The following is an 18,745-nucleotide window of genomic DNA, read 5'->3' as shown; positions in this document are numbered from 1 at the left end:
GAAGACTTTGAGGAAGAGTACAATAGCGACAATGATGACTTTTGTCGATGAAGAGGGCGTATCTGGGTATTTCTTATATGAAGATCCATCAGATTACCTAGTATGTGCCACAAGTGGGGACAATCCAAACATAGATCTTATAGATGCCATCCATTCGGCAATCTCCACCCGGGTAGAGGAAGATTTTAGGATCAGACGAAGACCTCGGTGAGGAAGAGAATGATGCCATTTTCGAAGAAATATTTGAAGATCGATTGATAGATATTGTTGTATAGATGAATAAGATGATAACCTATTTGGAAGAGACTCAGGGAATGTTAGGAGATGTCGCCATCAGTGATCGCTACTATCTTGAGGAGATGCAATCTCTCGGAGAAATAGAGGGGGATGGACTAAACAAAGACCTACAATACCTCTCAAATTCGGTGAAGTTAGTACGAGCAATGGCCCTTGATATTTGTGGAGGTCCCCCACCTCCCACTCCAAATCAGGAAGGAGAATTCAAAAATATGATGAATACGACACCCCCATGGTCGGAATTATCACCATCACAGACAGTGACGATGAAGGTGATGGATACCACATGGACATTATCATCAAAAAGCCCGTAAGCATGGTTTTAAGTATCTCCGATACCGATACGATACCCTCCGATACGTATCTTAAATTTAGTCGGCCGATACGATACACACTGATACGATACATTGAATTTTTTAAATCATTTCGTATCGATATATATCCTACAATACATACCAATATGCATCAATACACCACTAATACACATCGATACGATACGACATGCCTCGATACGACTCTATGAAAAATATAAAATTGAGGTAAAATGTACGTTTCGGTATGTATTGGTACGTATCGGTATGTATCGATTGGTACGTATCGGTATGTATCGATCAGTACGTATCGATATATATCAGCACGTATCGGTGAGTATCGATATATATCGATACGTATCGGTGAGTATCGATACGTATCGGCGCTACGGTCATATAATGGCCAATATGGGTAATTTTTCAGAAAAAAATGATTTTTTGAAGGGTTTTAGTTCCAAAGTTGCTGTCAGCCATATTTCTCTCTAACTAAAGTGGAAATCAAGGTTGGGAACAAAGATTTTACATTTATGGGACAACAACAGACCTTGAATTCTTAATACGATACCCTCAATTTAGTGTTTATACATAATACATATTATTAATAGCTTTTTTTAATAAATTATTTATGCAAAAGTGTTTAAAAAAATGTTTTCTATCCATTTATGTGTGTATTTTTAGCGTATCTTAGTGTATCTCCGATACGATACGATACCCTCTGATGCGTATCTTAATTTTGGCCGACCGATACGGCGATTGATACCGATACTTTAATCCTTGCCCGTAAGGATAATGGAGACACGAAGGGAAAAAAATTCAAGAACAAGTCTTTGGTGGTAGAGCAACCCAAAGCAAATGGGGTAGGAGAAAAGCATTTAAGTACAGAACCAGAGAAGCATGTTCTGACACAGCTCAAGATGGTGTATGCCAATTTTTCTATCTGAAGTTTGTCAATGGCTTCCCCCTCACACCCAGAAGTCGTGCTTAAGTCTTGCAAATGTACAAATATTGAAATTAATCCGGAAAAACTCTCACAAATAGTATGGGCAACATATGCAGTACAGTCTTTGATGTTCTCCAATTCTGAGCTACTTAACTAAGGGGCTAGGCACAATAGGGCTTTGCATATAACAGTTGAGTGCCATGACAAGGTTGTGCCACAAGTCTTAATTGACAATGGGTCTACCTTGAATGTATTACCATTGAGGTCAACTTCAAGCATCTGTCTGAATATGGAGAAGATGAGGCCATCAAACCAAACAATGTAGGCCTATGATAACACAAGGAGACAGATCCTATGAGTTCTTACGGCAACCGTGATGATTGGCCTGGCAAAATTTGACATTGATTTCCAAGTGATAGATATTTTGCCTCCTTTAACATGCTTTTCGAAGACCGTAGGTACATCAGGTAAAGGCAATATCTTCCAGTTTGCACCAGAAAGTGAAGTTCATATATGAAGGAAAGGTGATAACTATGTCGAGAGACCAAGAGTTAGTCAAAATTCTAGCCAACATTGAAAAAGGGGGAGAACAAGAAAAAGTAGCCCGCCTCAATGGGTTTGAGATAGAAGGCACGTGTGCTTTCCTCACCAAAGGAACAGCTAAGGAAGACTTCCCAACAGATTATGAGGCCATTTGAAGTCCCCCAATTGGTTGTATGATGAAGAACATGCAATACTTCCCAGAGATAGGACTCGACAAATATCATCAGGGTGTTATGAAGTTCCCCATAGTAGTTAAAAGCAAAGAAAAAAGAGGATTGTGGTATGTTCTCCAATACATCAAAGAGGACGAAAGATCTGAGCAGGACGAATACATCAAGGCATTGTTTATAGATGACACAGAAATCATTGCAGCCTATTATCCTACCCTTAATGGATATTTTGTGAAAGAATGAGAGGATTTTCTGTTTTGCGGGAATGCAGAGCCTTGGTTCAATGAAACTGTGGCCCAATTGCAACCAGGGTTCGAGATCTTCTTCCAGAATGAGTTTTCATTGGGTACATTACGAGTTGGAATAGCTCCAGTTTGCAATGAAGGACTATGAAAGTCAGGTCATTGATGTATCAAGAATTCTAATGATTGGAGATGAGGATTCCCCTCTTGATCCCACCACTTTGATTCAACATAAGAAGGTGACCAATCCTTGGATTCTTCTGAAAAGAAAATGGGAGAAGAAGGTGAAGTTGGTTTGGTGCCTACACTTACCTGTGGATATGAAAAGACATATTTGCTCACTCTTTCAAAAGATGTGTGCAAAAGAGTTGCACGAACTAAAGCCTAGACCATTCCGAGGACAAAGTACTTATGCCCGGGAAAGGAGAATAAAGAGATTGACGTTTTGTGTGCATTGTGCAAGAACCAATTATAATGGAAAAGTTCGAGATAACGAAATGAGATGCGACCGAGTGCAGACACCCAATTTTGTCACCCATCCCGACAGTGATGACAAATAGAGAATGATCCAGGTTCGTGCTTCAAATCAGAAGGAAATCTATGCCTTTGGTGGTGATCTAGATGTTAACAGTGACTCAAGAATCAACCCTAACCTCTAATTCAATCATGAACCGGTAGTGGCCCAAAACCCTAATTCAATCTTGAACCCAGCAGTCGCCCGAATCAACTTAAACCCTAATACAACCCGAAACCCAATTTGGCCCCAAGCTAATTTCAAACCCGATCTTATGGCATGCGATCATAACATATTATATTCTGATGAATTGATTCTAAGTACTCTCTTATGGTGCGGGAACGACATGAATAAGGATTGCCGAAAAAACCCCAATTTACAAAAGGAAAAAGTCTCCTCTTTGTTATTTTTGATTTTTACAAATGAATTAGGAGCTTGAAACCCACACCATTGGATAGTGCTCAGAAATACGATTTCGAAGATATATCGCATGCAAAGATCGGACCACTGGATCTCCCGAAATTGCTCCTAGAATTCAAAACAGGGATCAAACGGCTAGTCCGGACCAAGATTCCTCTCGGGCCTACCAGTTTTTGTGGGCCCACTAGATTTTTGACGGGCCCGCCATTTTGTTAGCCAAAAATGGAAAGAAAAAATTAAAAAGAAAAAGGAAAAAGTAATAATAAATGTTTTTTTTTTTTACTAAAAAAGTATTTTATGGAATTAATTTTTTACAAGTCCACCAAAATTATGGTGGGCCCGCCAATTTCTAAGTAAAAAAAAGGTATGATTTGGGCATTTTAAATGCAGAAAAAAACCATTTTTAGAAGAAATTTTTGCCGAGCCCATGAAACATGCCATTTTTGGACAGCGGGCCTGTTGCCACTTTGGACAAACCCACTAAAAGGGGGATAGACAACTATGAATAGTGGCCTCCTTTTTCCAAAGGGGACACAACAGAAGAAAGAGGAAAGGGTGAGAACGAAAACAAAAAGGGAGGAGAAAAGAGAGAAGAGATCTCTTCACTTTCCATCCTCGGGAAGTGTGCTAGGGCTTGAAGTGCCATCAAAGGCCTAGATTCCCCAAAGAAGAGAAGCAACCAGCCTAGGTCAATCCCGTCTAAGCTTCAGCCAGGGTCCATCCCTCTTGACCGAGAACAGGGGTCAAGGTTAGGTATAATTTCTTATGAGTTAAATCGTTTTAGACCCATTAGTTTATGCATGGTCATTTACAAAATAATTGCAAAATACATGGTCAACTGGCTGAAACTTATTTTTCATTCTATCATTAGTCCTTATCAAGGTGCATTTGTTCCATTTGGAGCCATTTCAGATAACATCTATGTAGCTCACGAAATGTTGCATTTTATGAAATATTCTAAACGGAAAGATGGTTTAATGGCTCTTAAATTGGACCTTTGTAAAGTATATGATAAAGTAGAATGGAACTTTCTTAAACATTTGCATTTTAGGTTTGGTTTTTGTGCTACTTGGATTAATTGGATTATGGAATGCATTTCTTCATTCTCTTTTCATGTTAAAGCTAATGGATCCTTGACTGGTGAGGTTAATCCTAATAGGCGCTTAAGGCAAGGATGCCCTCTAAGTCCTTATCTTTTCATCCTCTATTAGGAAGCTTTCTCCTGCTATTTTCTTAAGGCCGAGGGTGAAAGATTTATTTCTAGCATTCGTATTAGTCGGTTTGGTCCTACTATGTGCTATATTTTATTTGTTGATGACTGTTTTTCCAAAGCTGGTAGTTGTAAGGGCCATAAGATTCTGGGACTCATTTCAGATTATTGTCGAATGTTGGGTTAATTGTTGAACATGTCTAAGTCAAGTGTTTGGTTTAGTCCCAACAAACCTCCTAATATAAAGGAGGATGCCTCTTTGGCTTTAGGTTTTGGTGTGGTGCCAAGTTTGGGGGAAGTATATAGGTTTGCCATCTAGTTTTGATCGTTCTAAAAAAGAGATGTTCTTTTACATTGTGGAAAGGGTGCGAGCTAGGCTGTCAGGGTGGAAGGAAAGTCTTCTTTCAATGGACGGTAAGGAAATTCTTATCAAATCAAGTTCTTCTGCCCTTCCATCTTACATGATGCCAATGTTCCTCCTTCCTAGTGGCCTATGTGAAGAACTGAATAAATTGATTAGGTCCTTTTGGTGGAAAGACAATATGGGAATGGGATTATGTTGGGTGAAATGGTCTCAGCTTTGTAAAAGTAAATATGTAGGTGGCCTTGAATTTTGTAATCTGACTTGTTTTAATTATGCTCTTCTTGCTCAAAAAGGATGGAGTCTTTTACATAATCATAATGCTTTATGGGTTAAAATTATTAAGGGTAAATATTTTCCCCATTGATCTTTTATTGATGCCACTATGAAACCAAACAACTCCTGGGGCTGGAGGAGTCTTTTAAAGGGTAGGGATCTTCTCTCCCAAGGTTTAAGAAGAGGTATTGGTGATGGGCCTTTTACCTTAGTTTTTAAGGATTGTTTGGGTTCCTTCTTTACTGGAGGGGTTACGTTTTAAGTAGAAATCACATGCCAAATGTTATGTTTGTTCAGATCTTATTACCCACCCTTTAAAACATTGGAATTTAAGTCTCATCCGCTCTCATTTTTCTGAAGCTGAGGTCAAAGCTATTGCCTAAATTCCTTTGCCTGACTCTCCTAAAGAGGAATTTTGGACTTTGAATTTCACTCAATCTGATGTGTTTACTGTTAGATCTACCAATTTTTATGCTTTGTCTTCAACTTTTCAGGCTTCTTCATCTCAAGCCCCTTTTTGGAAACATAATTGGAAATTAAAACTGATTCCTAAATTTAAATTTTTTTGTGTGGAGATGTTGTAACAATGCTATTGCTGTGAAGCAGCTTCTAGCAAGGGGTAATTTATTGCCTTCTCCTACCTGTCCTTTATGTTCAAGAGTATATGAATCAGTAGTTCATGCATTATTCCAATGTTCTTTTGCCTCGACAGTATGGTTTTCCCCATTACGCTTTGATACATCTTGCTTTTCGGGTGAGAGCTTTAAGGATTGGCTAAACTTTCTCTTTGTTCATTATAAGAATGTTCCTAACTTGATAGATTTTAATCTCATTTGGTCATCTACTTTGTGGTAGATTTGGAAGGCCATAATTAATGCAATCTTCAATCATGTAGAGCCTAATCTTCTCAATGTTTCAGCATCAATTTCAACTTCCACCCGGGAAGGGTATATTTGTATTGGGGTAGTCCAGAATTATTGCTATGTCTGATTTTTCTACTCCTTCTGTGGACCATTTCATTTTAACCACTGATGGTGCCTGGAGATCCTCTTCATGCAAAGGCGGGAGTGGTGCAATTATTATTACATTAGTGCGTGGTTTTGTCGATGCTAACTGTAGAACAAGGATTAGTTTTTCAACAGCTGCTGTAGAACTGAGGCAGTAAGGGATGGGATCCTCTTGGCCAAATACTTGGGCATTAACTCTTTTATCATTTTTAGTGATTGCATAGCTGTAATTTATGCTTGTAAAAGGCTCCCCTCTTCCCTGATTGGGCTAGCCTATTAATAGCCAAAGACATTTTAGTGTTGTCAGAGTCGTTTTGTTTTGTTTTTTTTTTTTTTTCAGATTTCTGCCTCGCGTTGGCAATAGAGGGGCACAATATTTAGCTCAGGGAGTTGTTAGATTCGGTCTTTTTAGGTCTTGGTGGTTTAAACCACCTCTTTGTCTTATAAATCTTGTTTCTGTGGGAAGGAGCTTCACCTTCTCTGATTTTTCTTAAGAAAGTATTTGTTTCTGATAAAAAAAAAAATAGACTTTTCATTAAATAGAACATATATATTATTGTACATTAAATATATATTCATGCATATGGGTTAGGATATAAAGGAAAATATTTGAAATTCAGCCTCTAATAAGAAGACTGGTTCAACCAAGTGAAGTGGGTGCCTAACACCTTCCCAACTTCATAACCTGGCTCAAGTCAATCTCAGGTCTGTCCTTATGGAACGGGTCCACATCCCGAGTCTTAGGCCCTAACCCTAGGTGGCAACTCCAAGTGTTTATTATCGTTATTTTTAGAAGATACCCGAGGAAGATAGCCCCACGAAATAGCCCCCCCAATGTCTTTGAGCTAGCATGTGGTGGTGTGGGGCCCATGGACGCGGTGTGTCTCCCCTCATAGTGGTCACTCTACTAGGGACTGCCAAACTTCCAACATTAGATGCTATCATTAAATGCAAGAATATTCCCTTAATGTATTTGTATAAACATATGCTTGGCAAACCCATGTTTGTAATTGTATGCGCTAACAGCATCATGGATCGTGCTCAATGTGAAATCATGTGGCGAAGATACTCCGTGTCATGCCAGCACCCCCGGGGAGGTTAGTGCACGATATACTAAGTATTATGAGATCACATGATACCTGCTTCCTATACAAGAATGCTTAAAGGACAATCGTGTGACGAGGATGATCATTATTGTGTTAGCACCCTTGGGGAGGTCCGTGCATCTTATGGCATTCTGAGATCGTATGATAGTACTTTTTACATTACATTTTTGCACCCACTCGTAGCACCCCCATAGCCAATTGCTTAAATTCGTGTGTAGTCACGAGTAATGGGTAAGGACGCTACACCCTTGATACTGCACCATCGAGTATATTAAAAGGATCACATACCTTGATTATATAGATCCTGTCAAGGAAACCAGTTCGGGCCTATTGCATCCACTACATCCTCGCATCATGTAGGAAATAGATGAGAAACCCTTAGGAACGCCTCAAGTTGACTGACTAGATTTGTTTGAGATCTAGGTTTGAGTGCTCTTATGATGTATTTGAGTTGTAGGGGATATGCTCTCTCTTGAGTGGGTTGTCAGTTAAAGATTATTTCCCGAAAATAAGGAATGACACCTCTATGGTTCAGTATGTATGATTTTGGGATGATTCCCATCAAATCGTACGGGATGCTGAATCATCAAGGAGGTGCATCTCATGAGAGTCCAGAGGGGAAAGAATCATCGAGTGGGATAAATAATAGAGAGAAGAACCCCACAACGTAGAATACCTTATAAGACCACTTTTTGCAAGGATCACTGTATTTGTACTAACCTTGTATGAAACACTTGTTTGCAAAAAAAATAAAAACTAAAAAAAAAAAAAATGAAGCCAAACCTTCTTTGTGGATCAGGCATGATTCCAAGCCCAATAGATCCCCCGTCGTCCATGTGGGCTCATAAGGGTAGCCAATTGACTCACCTAAGTCCAATATCACCTTGATCAGATAGTCAAAGTTCAGTCAGGATCCTAGTTAGTTTATTCGCGTTTAAAACGGCGTCCCGTTTTTTTGCCGTTTTAAACGCCGTTTTTCGAAGTTTTCATAGAAATTCGGTAAAAAACGGGAACGGGGCTATTGAAAGTTTTTTTGTCGTTTTAAATGCCGTCCCGTTTTTTTGACAGTAAAAAAACGGATTTTAAAAAATATAAACGTTTTAAAATAGAAACGTTTAAAACGGGGCTATTTTTTTTTATTGTTATCTAGGTATTTAGAGAATTATTATGCCAATTTATGTCTATATATTGCCGTTTTTTTGACACCGTATTATTTAAATATAAACGTTTAAAACACGTATCGTCCGTTTTTTATTTTTTCCCGTTTTTACCGTATTTGACCGTATTTTTGACCGTCCCGTTCACATTTTGATCCGTTTAAAACATGCCCGTACCGAACAATGTTTTTTTGCCATTCCCGTTTTAACTAACAGAGGTCAGGATCATGATTTTAAGTATCGGTGCGTATCATGCCGTATCGACCGATACGTATCCGTATCGGTAGGCATCGACACGATACATACCGATACGCTATATGGAATTTTGGGCGCTCTTTTACGTATCGACGTATCGGTCATATCGTATCATGTCGTACCAATATGGTACCGATACGTACGATACTCTGCGATACAAACTTTTAAAAATATGAAAATTCCTGTGAGTATCGGTACGTATCTATACCGTATTGGTATGTATCGACTGTATCGTATAGTATCGAGCCGTATCGGTACGTATCGGTATGATACGGCTACTTAAGTGTGAATGTATCTTTTGTTATTTGAAACAAACACTTCAAACTCTCACCAATGGTTTTCTATATTTCTCTTCTTTCTTCCCTTTGATTCACACACCTTTTTTGGAGACTCAAATCGTAGATTGAAAGAAACATTGTGGAAGTGAATGGTTCAAAGAAGGAGAAAAACATAGTCCAAGAAGAACCTTGAACTTGAAAGTTGAAAATTTTGAATAGTAAGTTCTTGAATCTTTACTCACTTTTTTCAACTTTAACCTTAGATTTTCAAGTTTTTTTACAAATTTAAGGTTCATCATACTTAGAATCACATTTTGTGCATCATTATTACATGAAATCATTGGATTTATAAGGATTTACAAACTTTTTTCAAGAGAAAATGAGGGTTTCAATTTTTTTCAAATTTCTTAGATCTACTCATGCTCAATGATTAAAAATGTTTAGATTTTTTATATGTTATATAAAAACAAGTGTTCTACAACTTCCATGGAAATTTTGATTTTTCTCAAAAAAATATATTTGTCTATCAATACGATACCCTCTACTTAAGTGTTTATGCATTCTATATGTTATATATAGCTTATTTTAACTTTTTTTTTTATGCAAAAGTGTGTAAAAATGTGTTCCCTATCCATTTATGTGCTTATCTTTAACGTATCTTAGCGTATCTCTGATACGATACGATACCCTTCGATACGTATCTTAATTTTGATCGACCGATACGGCGACTGATACCGATACTTTAATCCTTGGTCAGGATGGAAGCTTTTGTTAGGGACCCATTTAGTGGTAAAGTACCAGAGCCAGCATGAGCTCATCCCTTGGAAGCTATACAAGCTAAGATAGTTGAATTTAAGAAGAACTTGGCACAAATCCTACAGAAGATTAGAAACCAGTCTGGGGTGGACCATGCTCCCAATCAAAATGAGAATGTTGCTCGGAACCCGACAACGGTAGATCCTATTCCCCTTTCAAGAGAATCAGAAAGGCCCAGGGTAGCCACACCAAGAGGAACTTCTACAGTGCCTAAGGGTCCACCTAGGTTTGTGATTGATGAGGAGGAAGATTTTACCACCCATTTGCATAATGAACTTCCAGAGACTGAAAGGGAAAAGAAGACGAGAGAGCACTTGAAAAAATTAAAAGGCATGATCTAGAGTGGTAAGAGCCAAGAGGGGTAGGCCATGGATCCCAATGAGATAAGTTTCTTCTTTGGGTCACGAGTTCTTGAGAAGTTTAAGTGACAGACTGATCGATTTGACGGGTCAAGAGACCCTAAGGCACATTTGAGGATCATTGTGAGTATCGCCAAGTTGTGGCAACTCACCGATGAGCAGATGGGGTAGGCATTTATACTGACTTTGTCAGGGCTAGCCGTGAGGTGGCTAACACAATTGGAACCTACGTAAACTCAGAATTGGGGAACAATTGTGTGAGCCTTTACCAAGCAGTACTCTTACAACACAAAAGTTGATGTTAAACGACGTGAGTTGGAGACCCTAAGGCAATAGCCGAAGGAAGGGTTTACGACATTTCTGATTAGGTTTCGTGATAAGGCTGCCAAAATGGCAAATTTCCCTTCTGAGGCGGAACAAGTGGAGATGTTGATTGAAAATCTCTCTAAACCCTATTATAAGGTCCTTTACTACCAACATTTGCAAACTTTTGATGCTTTGATAGCCACAGGCACCCACATCGAGAACAAGTTGTTAAGGGATGCCCAGTATCAGGTAGTGTCCTAGGTTTCAAGAAGGAACGCATAGTTTGAGAGAGGCAAGAGTTCAGAGACGGGCACAGTGAATGCGGTCCAGCAGTCAGTACCATTAGTAGCCATGTCCTAGCCACAGCCGTTTGTTATACAAGCAGATCCTATAGCCCAAAAGGCCCCGCAGCCTAGGAGGCAGTTCACAGATTTGAGAATTTAATGGCCACAGTATATAGAAGTTGAAAAAGCAAGGTCTCCTAGGCACGATTGCTCCCAGACCCTTTAGCAATCCCCCACCTACTAGTACAGAAAACATGAATATTGTGCTTACTATAACCAGAAAGGTCATACCATAGAACGATGCTTTAATTTGTAACATGCTATCCAAGATTTGGTAGATAATGGGACAATAGAATTGAAAGTCAAGCAGGCTCCCAATGTCACAACCAACTCACTCCCAGAGAAGGAAGGAGAAGAAGCTCAAGGGGATCCAACTAGGCTCATCCATCAAAAGAAAAGAAAAGGTCTCATGGATTCCCAAGTTTACAGGAAGATCATGGGAAACAGAGCACGAATAATGAGGAGGAAAGGTAAAAGAGCCATTGAGGAAGAAGAATTGGGAGTCATGGATCAACTACCACCTAGCTCTTTGTCACTCGAAGCTCCTATAGCTCGTGCCCCTCCATCACCTATACATCATCCCCCTTCACCACCACTAGAATCCCAATCATACCATCTGGGATCGTATTCTTCATCGCCCTTATATTATCTGTTATCCCCTTCAGAGTATCCAACCTCTCACATTACATCCCCGTCATATCATCCCACCTCATAGCCATTAACCCCATCAGAGGACCTTGACTTCATATCCGCATATGGCCCCAGGAATAGTGTATGATCCGTGCTCTCAGGAGCCTGGATGAATGGACGAGTGTGACATGTTACCAAGGTCACTGGATTATACCTCATCAACAGAGTCAGTGAAAGCCTTGGACAATGAAGAGCCAAAGATGGATCCTAACTCATTGATACACCCTGTTGAGCCGAGAAAGGACCTTACACCAGTAGTTGAAGATATGACAGATGAGCTACTCAAGGAAGTTATGGTATTAGCAGTCGAGGAGCAAATTAAGGATGAGGCTTGTTTGATTCACATAATGAGTGACATAGAGGGAGAATTTGATTATGAGGAATTTGATAATAAGTGGCAAAGAAGGTATTTAAGTACCTGAAAAGCACCAGAAATCACATGCTAACCTACAGGCATGTGAATGAATTGAAGCTGATTAGATACATAGAATTAGATTATGTTGGATGTGAAGATACAAGGAGATCTACATCAGGATACATATTTATACTGGCTGGAGGAGCAATATCCTAAAGAAGCATAAAGCAACCAAAGATTGCTTTATCTACTATGGAAGTTGAAGTGGTGGCATGCTATGAGGCTAGTGGCACGTTATGAGGCTATCTCTCAAGCATCATGGTTAAGGCAATTTATGCGAATATTAAAACAATACCCTCCATTGAGAAGCTGATTTGTGTTTACTGTGATTGTACAATGGTAGTTAGATTTTCTAAGAATACTTGTTCAGTTAGTCGATGCAGACGCATCGAGATCAAGTATTTTGTCATAAAGGAAGAAGTTCAAAATCACAAGGTTTCAATCGAACATATACGTACCAATGGTAATGTTGCTGGCCCATTTACCAAAGGGCTTGCACCTAAGGTTTTTGTAGATCAAGCAAGGAACATAGGCTTAAGAAAATCATTGTGTGTTTAATTGTAATTTTTAGATATTAGAATATAAGTTTGATTCCTATTAAAGTATTAATAAAGTTGCTACCAATTTGATTTTTCTATAATTTATTATAGTAGTGCGCATTTGTTTTGAATAAGAGATGCATATAAAAGTCTTTAGGCAATAAAGTTTGGACTAAAGTTACCTTTTGAGTCAATTCAGAATTAATCATGGGATCAATTCTGTAAAGTTTAAACTTCATCACATACTGGTTTAAGTAGAGAAGGATAACTTATTATGATATATGGAAGGAAAAAGTTAATTATTGAAAACTTGGAACCCCATGATTCATTGAGTTAAAATTTTCAGCTTGAATGCAAGGTTCTCCATCATATTGAGTTCGGTATGGCCTTACATAAAGTTTGGAACTTAATCATCTGTTTCGCTTATGGAAATCTAGGCCAAGTGGGAGAATGTTGGCTGATATGGCCTTACATTGCCACATAGGTAATAATTTAGGATATTTAATTTAAATATTAAATTAAGGTGATATAATTGGATATAACTATCTATTTACCATAATGGGTGGGGATAGGGTAGTTAAGACCCATAAGGATTCTAGTCCCTCTTTCTATTATAAGAAAATTTTGTCTCAGTCCTATTGAGAAGGAAAGACTTGAGAGAAGAAGTAATAAAGAGATTGGCTTAGAGTATGAGGCTACGAATTAGGATTTGATTGGGTTTGGCTTTTATATTGTCTCTACAATAATTAGAGTCATTATTGCTCACACCAAATTCTCAAAGAGAGGGCGTAAAGCTTCAAGAGGCCTCTCACCAATATTCGCTGATGGCAAGATACTACGGACCAAAAGGAGGTAGGCCAAAATATTTAATTTTCGCAATCGATTTTTTGTCATTAGGTTCCTCTCATATTCTTACATACCTTCCCACAACCTTGTGCTTTAGTATCAGCTTTTATTAACCCACCCACTATGGATCAAAGCTCTTTGTTTCACCCTCTCTACCAACCCCCTCTGGCAATGCTTTGCTTCTCATCACCATTCGTGTACTGAAGAACCGCCATAAATGGCACACCTGACTCCTCCTTGCTCAGAATACCATCATTGTCGAATGAGAAATGAAGCACCAAACCAGCTAAAAATTGATGACCATCCGGTCCAACGCTTATCCAGCGGTCGATTTGTGGTTCATTCAAACTTGGACTGGCCATCACTTTGTTTTTTGTATTGCTCCGATATGTAATAACGATATTTGATCATATTTAGAACGATCATGTCCGCATCCTTCATAGCTATAACTACTCACTAGTGGAGTGAGAGAGCTCCATCCAGTGCCATGAAAGAGAAAAGAAGTTGTCGGGCCTTGTGGGCTTGAAGGGCTACGCCGATGGGTGGGAAACTGAGTGGTGGCTACATGAGATCTTTTTTGGTGGAGTATTTAGGGACAAGGTGGTAGGAAAAATCGGTGGTGCTTGTGGCGCAATAGATCAAAACCGCCTTTAGGGACAGGTTGGTAGGAAAAACGATGTATGGCTTGAGTTGACTCAAAGCATCATCTACCTTCTTGGAGCAAGTCGGTGGCCATGAGATGTAGAGTGATCTTGAAGACTGGAAAGTAGGGTTCAAGTCCAAGTTAGTATAGGTTGGTATCTGAATCCTTGGTGGTTGTGGTGGCAGATTGAGGGGGACTAACTGAACTCGACTAGAAAACTAAAATAATGGCTGGATCTTGAGGATGTTGTCACGAGTGATTAGGAAGGAGACGAAGAAGCCATGAAAAGCTAATTGATTGGAAACTTAGATGAAGGGATTAACGTAATTGAAAGGGAGCCAATGGAACATGGCGGTGTGGAGAGCTCGTTACCACTGTTGCAGTGTCAATGGCTAGAGGCATCGTGGTCAAGGCTGGGTGGAAGCTAGATTGGGTGAGTGTTTCCGTCTATGGGGCTTGGGTTTCTTTATTTGAGAGCCTCATCCTTGTGGCATGGTTATATATACTCCTGCAAATGGGCTGGGTTTATGAAAACCCTAACCCAACTGTACATCCCCTTAATTGGGTCGATGCCTAGCCCAGCCCTACCAGGGCTTGAAAAATTCAACCAACTCTCTCTTAGGGTAGGTCGGGTTCTTACATCTATGCAAGATGAGACCAACAATACCTACTTTAATCCAATATATAATATGGCAGTCGACATAACTATTAAACATATTATATTCATTATAAATCATATTATATAACTAGAGTTAAAGTCAGGGTTGGGTTGAGCTAGGCCTAGGCCTTGACCTAAGCCCGGCCCAACCTTAACCCGCCCTCAGGGTTAGAAATCTTAGCCTAGCTCCTATTCGGGCTCAGGGAAAGTTCGGGCGATCCAAGCCAAATGTGCACCCCTAGTTATATATGTGTAAAGGGTAATAGGAATACTCAGGTGCTTATGTGGCCCATCAATTTAACTCTCCACGATCTATTCCAATCGCAATATATGACAATTGTCTTAGTCTAAAAGGCATATGGGATTTATCCATGGCAAATACCCCCAAGAAAGATTCACAAATTTTTGTTAAGCTACTAAAGCTTTTGAAGGCAGTTTTGCTGCTAGTATTGTTCCTGCTTTTCTCTGTGACTTTTAATTTCTGTCGAGATTTATGTAGTGGATATGGGAGAGTCTGCTTTTCTCTGCTAAAGATTTTTATTTTTATTTTTATTTTTTGGGAATAGTAATGTTGTCCTTCAACCGTTCACCATGCCCAGATTATATATACACAACACTTGTTTTCAGGGGTGGAGAGGTCTTTTAACAGCCCACTAAAATCTTTGGCTGTGTTTGGACGTGGCAAACAATAGACATACATAATTCTTTCTCCCTCTTTATTTAGTGTAAGTGTTCTTGTAGGAGAGTACACCTCTTACGTGTGGACATCAATAGAGTGTTTTCCCATTTCATGGGGTGGGTCGGTCAATTCACTTTGAACGAGGGGATACCCGCACTAAACCATTTCTTTTCGAGGTTAGGGATTATTATTTGACCACGTGGCTTCCAAGCCAGCACATCTTTTTGAAAAAATCCACTAAAGATAAAAGTTACGTGCGCTGCTAGGTTTAACATGAAAATGACCAATATTGATAGATGGAAAGGTATGCTACTCTGCCTTGGTTTCTCAGGCAACTTTTTGCAAAAATTACATATATCGTGAACCCAAAGAAACTCTTAAAACTTCTTTATTCTTTTCACATAAAAAATCCTCGTCTTTTTCATAATATATATCGTGAATTTTTAAGATACAAGAATTTGTGGGTCCGACGAACACTAGGATAACCTAGTGGTGGTAGTTTCGATTTGTGAAGTCGGCACCCAAGAGATAAGGTCGTGAGATCGAATCTTATCGTATGTCGTACGCATTGTGTGAGTGTGTGTATGTTTTCTTATTTATTCTATATCCACTCATGGATTGCCCAGATGGTTAGGGCGAACTAAAAATTGTATAGATTAGGTGCATGGTCTCAGGTTCAATTCTTTATTTTGTTATTATGTCTCCATCTTCTCCAGCAGTTGGTCTACATAACTGTTATTCAGTTCCTTGTTCAAGAGAAGCTCCTTCAATCGGCAGTGATTGGCCCTTACTTCTTTCCCAACCGGGCCTTCTTTGTCCACCATTACCGACCTCACGGCCTCTCTTACACTCTCCTTAGTGAACCAACCATCCTCGTCTCTCCTTTCCACCTCCACCCCAACCTTAAGGTCTTTACTCATCAGCCTTGCATTCAAGAACTGGTCTCCCTTCTGTGGTAACAGCACCAACTGACACCCACTCGCCACCGCCTCTGCCAGCGATCCGAAGCCTGCATGGCACAGGTACCCTCCCACGGCCTTGTGCTCTAGTATCAACTGCTGCTGAACCCATCCACTGTGGATCAACCCTCGCTGTTTCACCCTCTCTACCAACCCCTCCGGCAATGCTTCGCTCTCCGTCATACCGTTTGGGTACTTAAGAACTGCCATGAACGGCACACCTGACTCCTCCAACCCAAGAAGTAGCTCCCTCAGCTCCTCCTTGCTCAGAACACCATCGCTACCGAAAGAGCAAAAAAGCACCGAACCAACCGAAAATTGGTCGAGCCATCCGGCCCAACGCTCATCCAGGGGATCAGTTTGTGGTTCGTTCAAACTTAGACCGGCCATCACTACTGGTAGGGGTGTCAACGGTCCGGGTTGGTGCGGTTTCGGTCCGGTTCCACCGGTTTCGGTGTGAGTTTGGAAGTGACCGAAACCGACCCATTAAGGATTTATCGATTTCGGTCCGGTGTCTGCTTCGGTGCGGTTTGGGTTCGGGTTGGTACCGGTTTGGATTTATTAGGTTCATTTCGGTTTGGATCGGTTTTTTAAACCGGTATGGAGCCATTAGGAAACAACCAAATGATGAATTGTTGAACTTCGGTTTCATAAATCGATTTGTAACCGGGTTGGTTTTGGTTTTTGGTCTAGTTTGGATTCGATTTTCCATACAAATGTATACAAAACTATTCAAATTTTGATTTTTTTAATGAATTTTGGAGTGTTTCGGTTTCTTACCGATTTGGTTTCGGTTTCGGTCTGGGTTTTGAGCCGGTTTTGGTTTGGTTTTGGGTTCATCCGGTTTTCAGTGCGGTTCGGTTTGGTTTTGGGGTTACAATACTCGAAACCGAACCGAACCAATAAGGCTTCGGTTCGGTCCGGGTTGTTATCGGTTCGGTCCGGTCGGTTTTACCGGTTTGGTTTAGGAATTGACACCCCTAACTACTGGTTTCTTGTATTGCTCCGATATGTAATCACAGTATTTGCTTTCCATCTCTGCACATGACTTGAGAACGATCATGTCCCATCCTTCATGGCCATGACTACTCGCTGGTGGAGTGACAATAATCCATCCGGTCCCATGAAAGCGAAAAGAAGCTGTCGGGCCTCGTGGGCTTGAAGGGCTACGCCAGTAGGTGGAAACCCGGGCGGTGGCTGAGTGAGATCTTTTTGGTTAGAGCATGCGGGAACAAGGTGGTAGGCGACGGCGGTGGCGCTCGTGACGCAATAGAAAACTGCCTTTATTCCGAGGGCATGCGCCATGGAAGGGATGTAGTGGGCGAACTCGTAGACGACGATGTCCGGATTGAGTTGACTCAGAGCAGCTTCTACCTGGTCTTGGAGCTAGTCGGTTGCCATGAGGAGTTGAGTGAGCTTGAAGACTGGCGAGTCTGGGTTCAAGTCCGAGTCAATACGGGTTGGGATCTGAGTCGTCGGTGGTGGTGGTGGTGGTAGATCGAGGGGGACTAACTGGATTCGACCGGGAAACCGGAGAAATGGCTTGATCTTGGGGATGTTGTCACGGGTGGCTAGGAAGGAGACAGTGAAGCCATGGAATGCCAATTGATTGGAGAGTTGGATGAAGGGATTAATGTGGCCAAAAGGAAGCTAAGGGAACATGGCTATGTGGAGAGCCTCCCGACTGTTGTCGCAGTGTTCTGTGGCCGTATGCATCGTGATCGAGAGGGTGGCTGGAAGCTGGACTGTGATGAGTTTTTCACTCTCTGTGGCTTGGGGTTTCTATGTTTGAGAGCCTCTTTCCCCTAGTTGTAAGGAAAACAAGAATTCTCAGATGCTTAAGTGGGCCTGTCAATTTAATTCCACGTGATCTCTGGCAATCGCAACGCAACGACAGCTGTCCTGGTCTGAAAGGCACCTAGGATTTATCTATGACAATTGGCAGCTACCCCTGGGATCTTCCATCATTCTGTTGCCAGGCCAGTGAGCCACTGAAGCGAGGAAAATAATCTTTTGTTTTTCTTATCCCTGTTTTTCCTTGTTTTACTACCTACAGAATACGACACGTGGACAACTTTAAGACCAATGCACCGGATGTAATAATCCTCACCCAACCTTGACCATTGGATCCTTTGTTGTCCACGTGTCGTGTTCTACATGTAGCAAAACAAGGAAAAATAGGGATGAGAAAAACAGAGGATTTTGATCCCTGATGCGAGATATGGGAGGATCTAAAATCCAATATCCGTTAAAGATTTTTTTCCTTAAATAGAATCCACCAAAGATTTTTCATCCTTTTATGATTTTTTATGAAGAGATTATTTTTCTTCGATTTATTTAATAAAAAAAAAAGATTTTAAATTTTGGTCCAAAATTTTGCCTCCAACTAGGGGTGGCAAGAGAG

The 18,745-nt window shown here is 40.4% G+C and overlaps 1 protein-coding gene across 1 annotated transcript; it reads right to left on the bottom strand.

Annotated features, from left to right (window-relative positions):
• Window positions 1–16,077: 16,077 nt before the first annotated feature.
• Window positions 16,078–16,731, bottom strand: LOC122059037 (anthocyanidin-3-O-glucoside rhamnosyltransferase-like). The gene has a single exon (XM_042621744.1). The coding sequence runs from the start codon at window positions 16,729–16,731 to the stop codon at window positions 16,078–16,080; it is 654 nt and encodes a 217-aa protein (XP_042477678.1).
• Window positions 16,732–18,745: the final 2,014 nt, after the last annotated feature.

Source organism: Macadamia integrifolia, chromosome 13, assembly GCF_013358625.1.
Source record: "Macadamia integrifolia cultivar HAES 741 chromosome 13, SCU_Mint_v3, whole genome shotgun sequence".
In the NCBI taxonomy this organism is placed as follows: Eukaryota; Viridiplantae; Streptophyta; class Magnoliopsida; order Proteales; family Proteaceae; genus Macadamia; species Macadamia integrifolia.
Note: the sequence above shows the minus strand (reverse complement) of the source record. Positions and strands in the feature narration are given on the sequence as shown.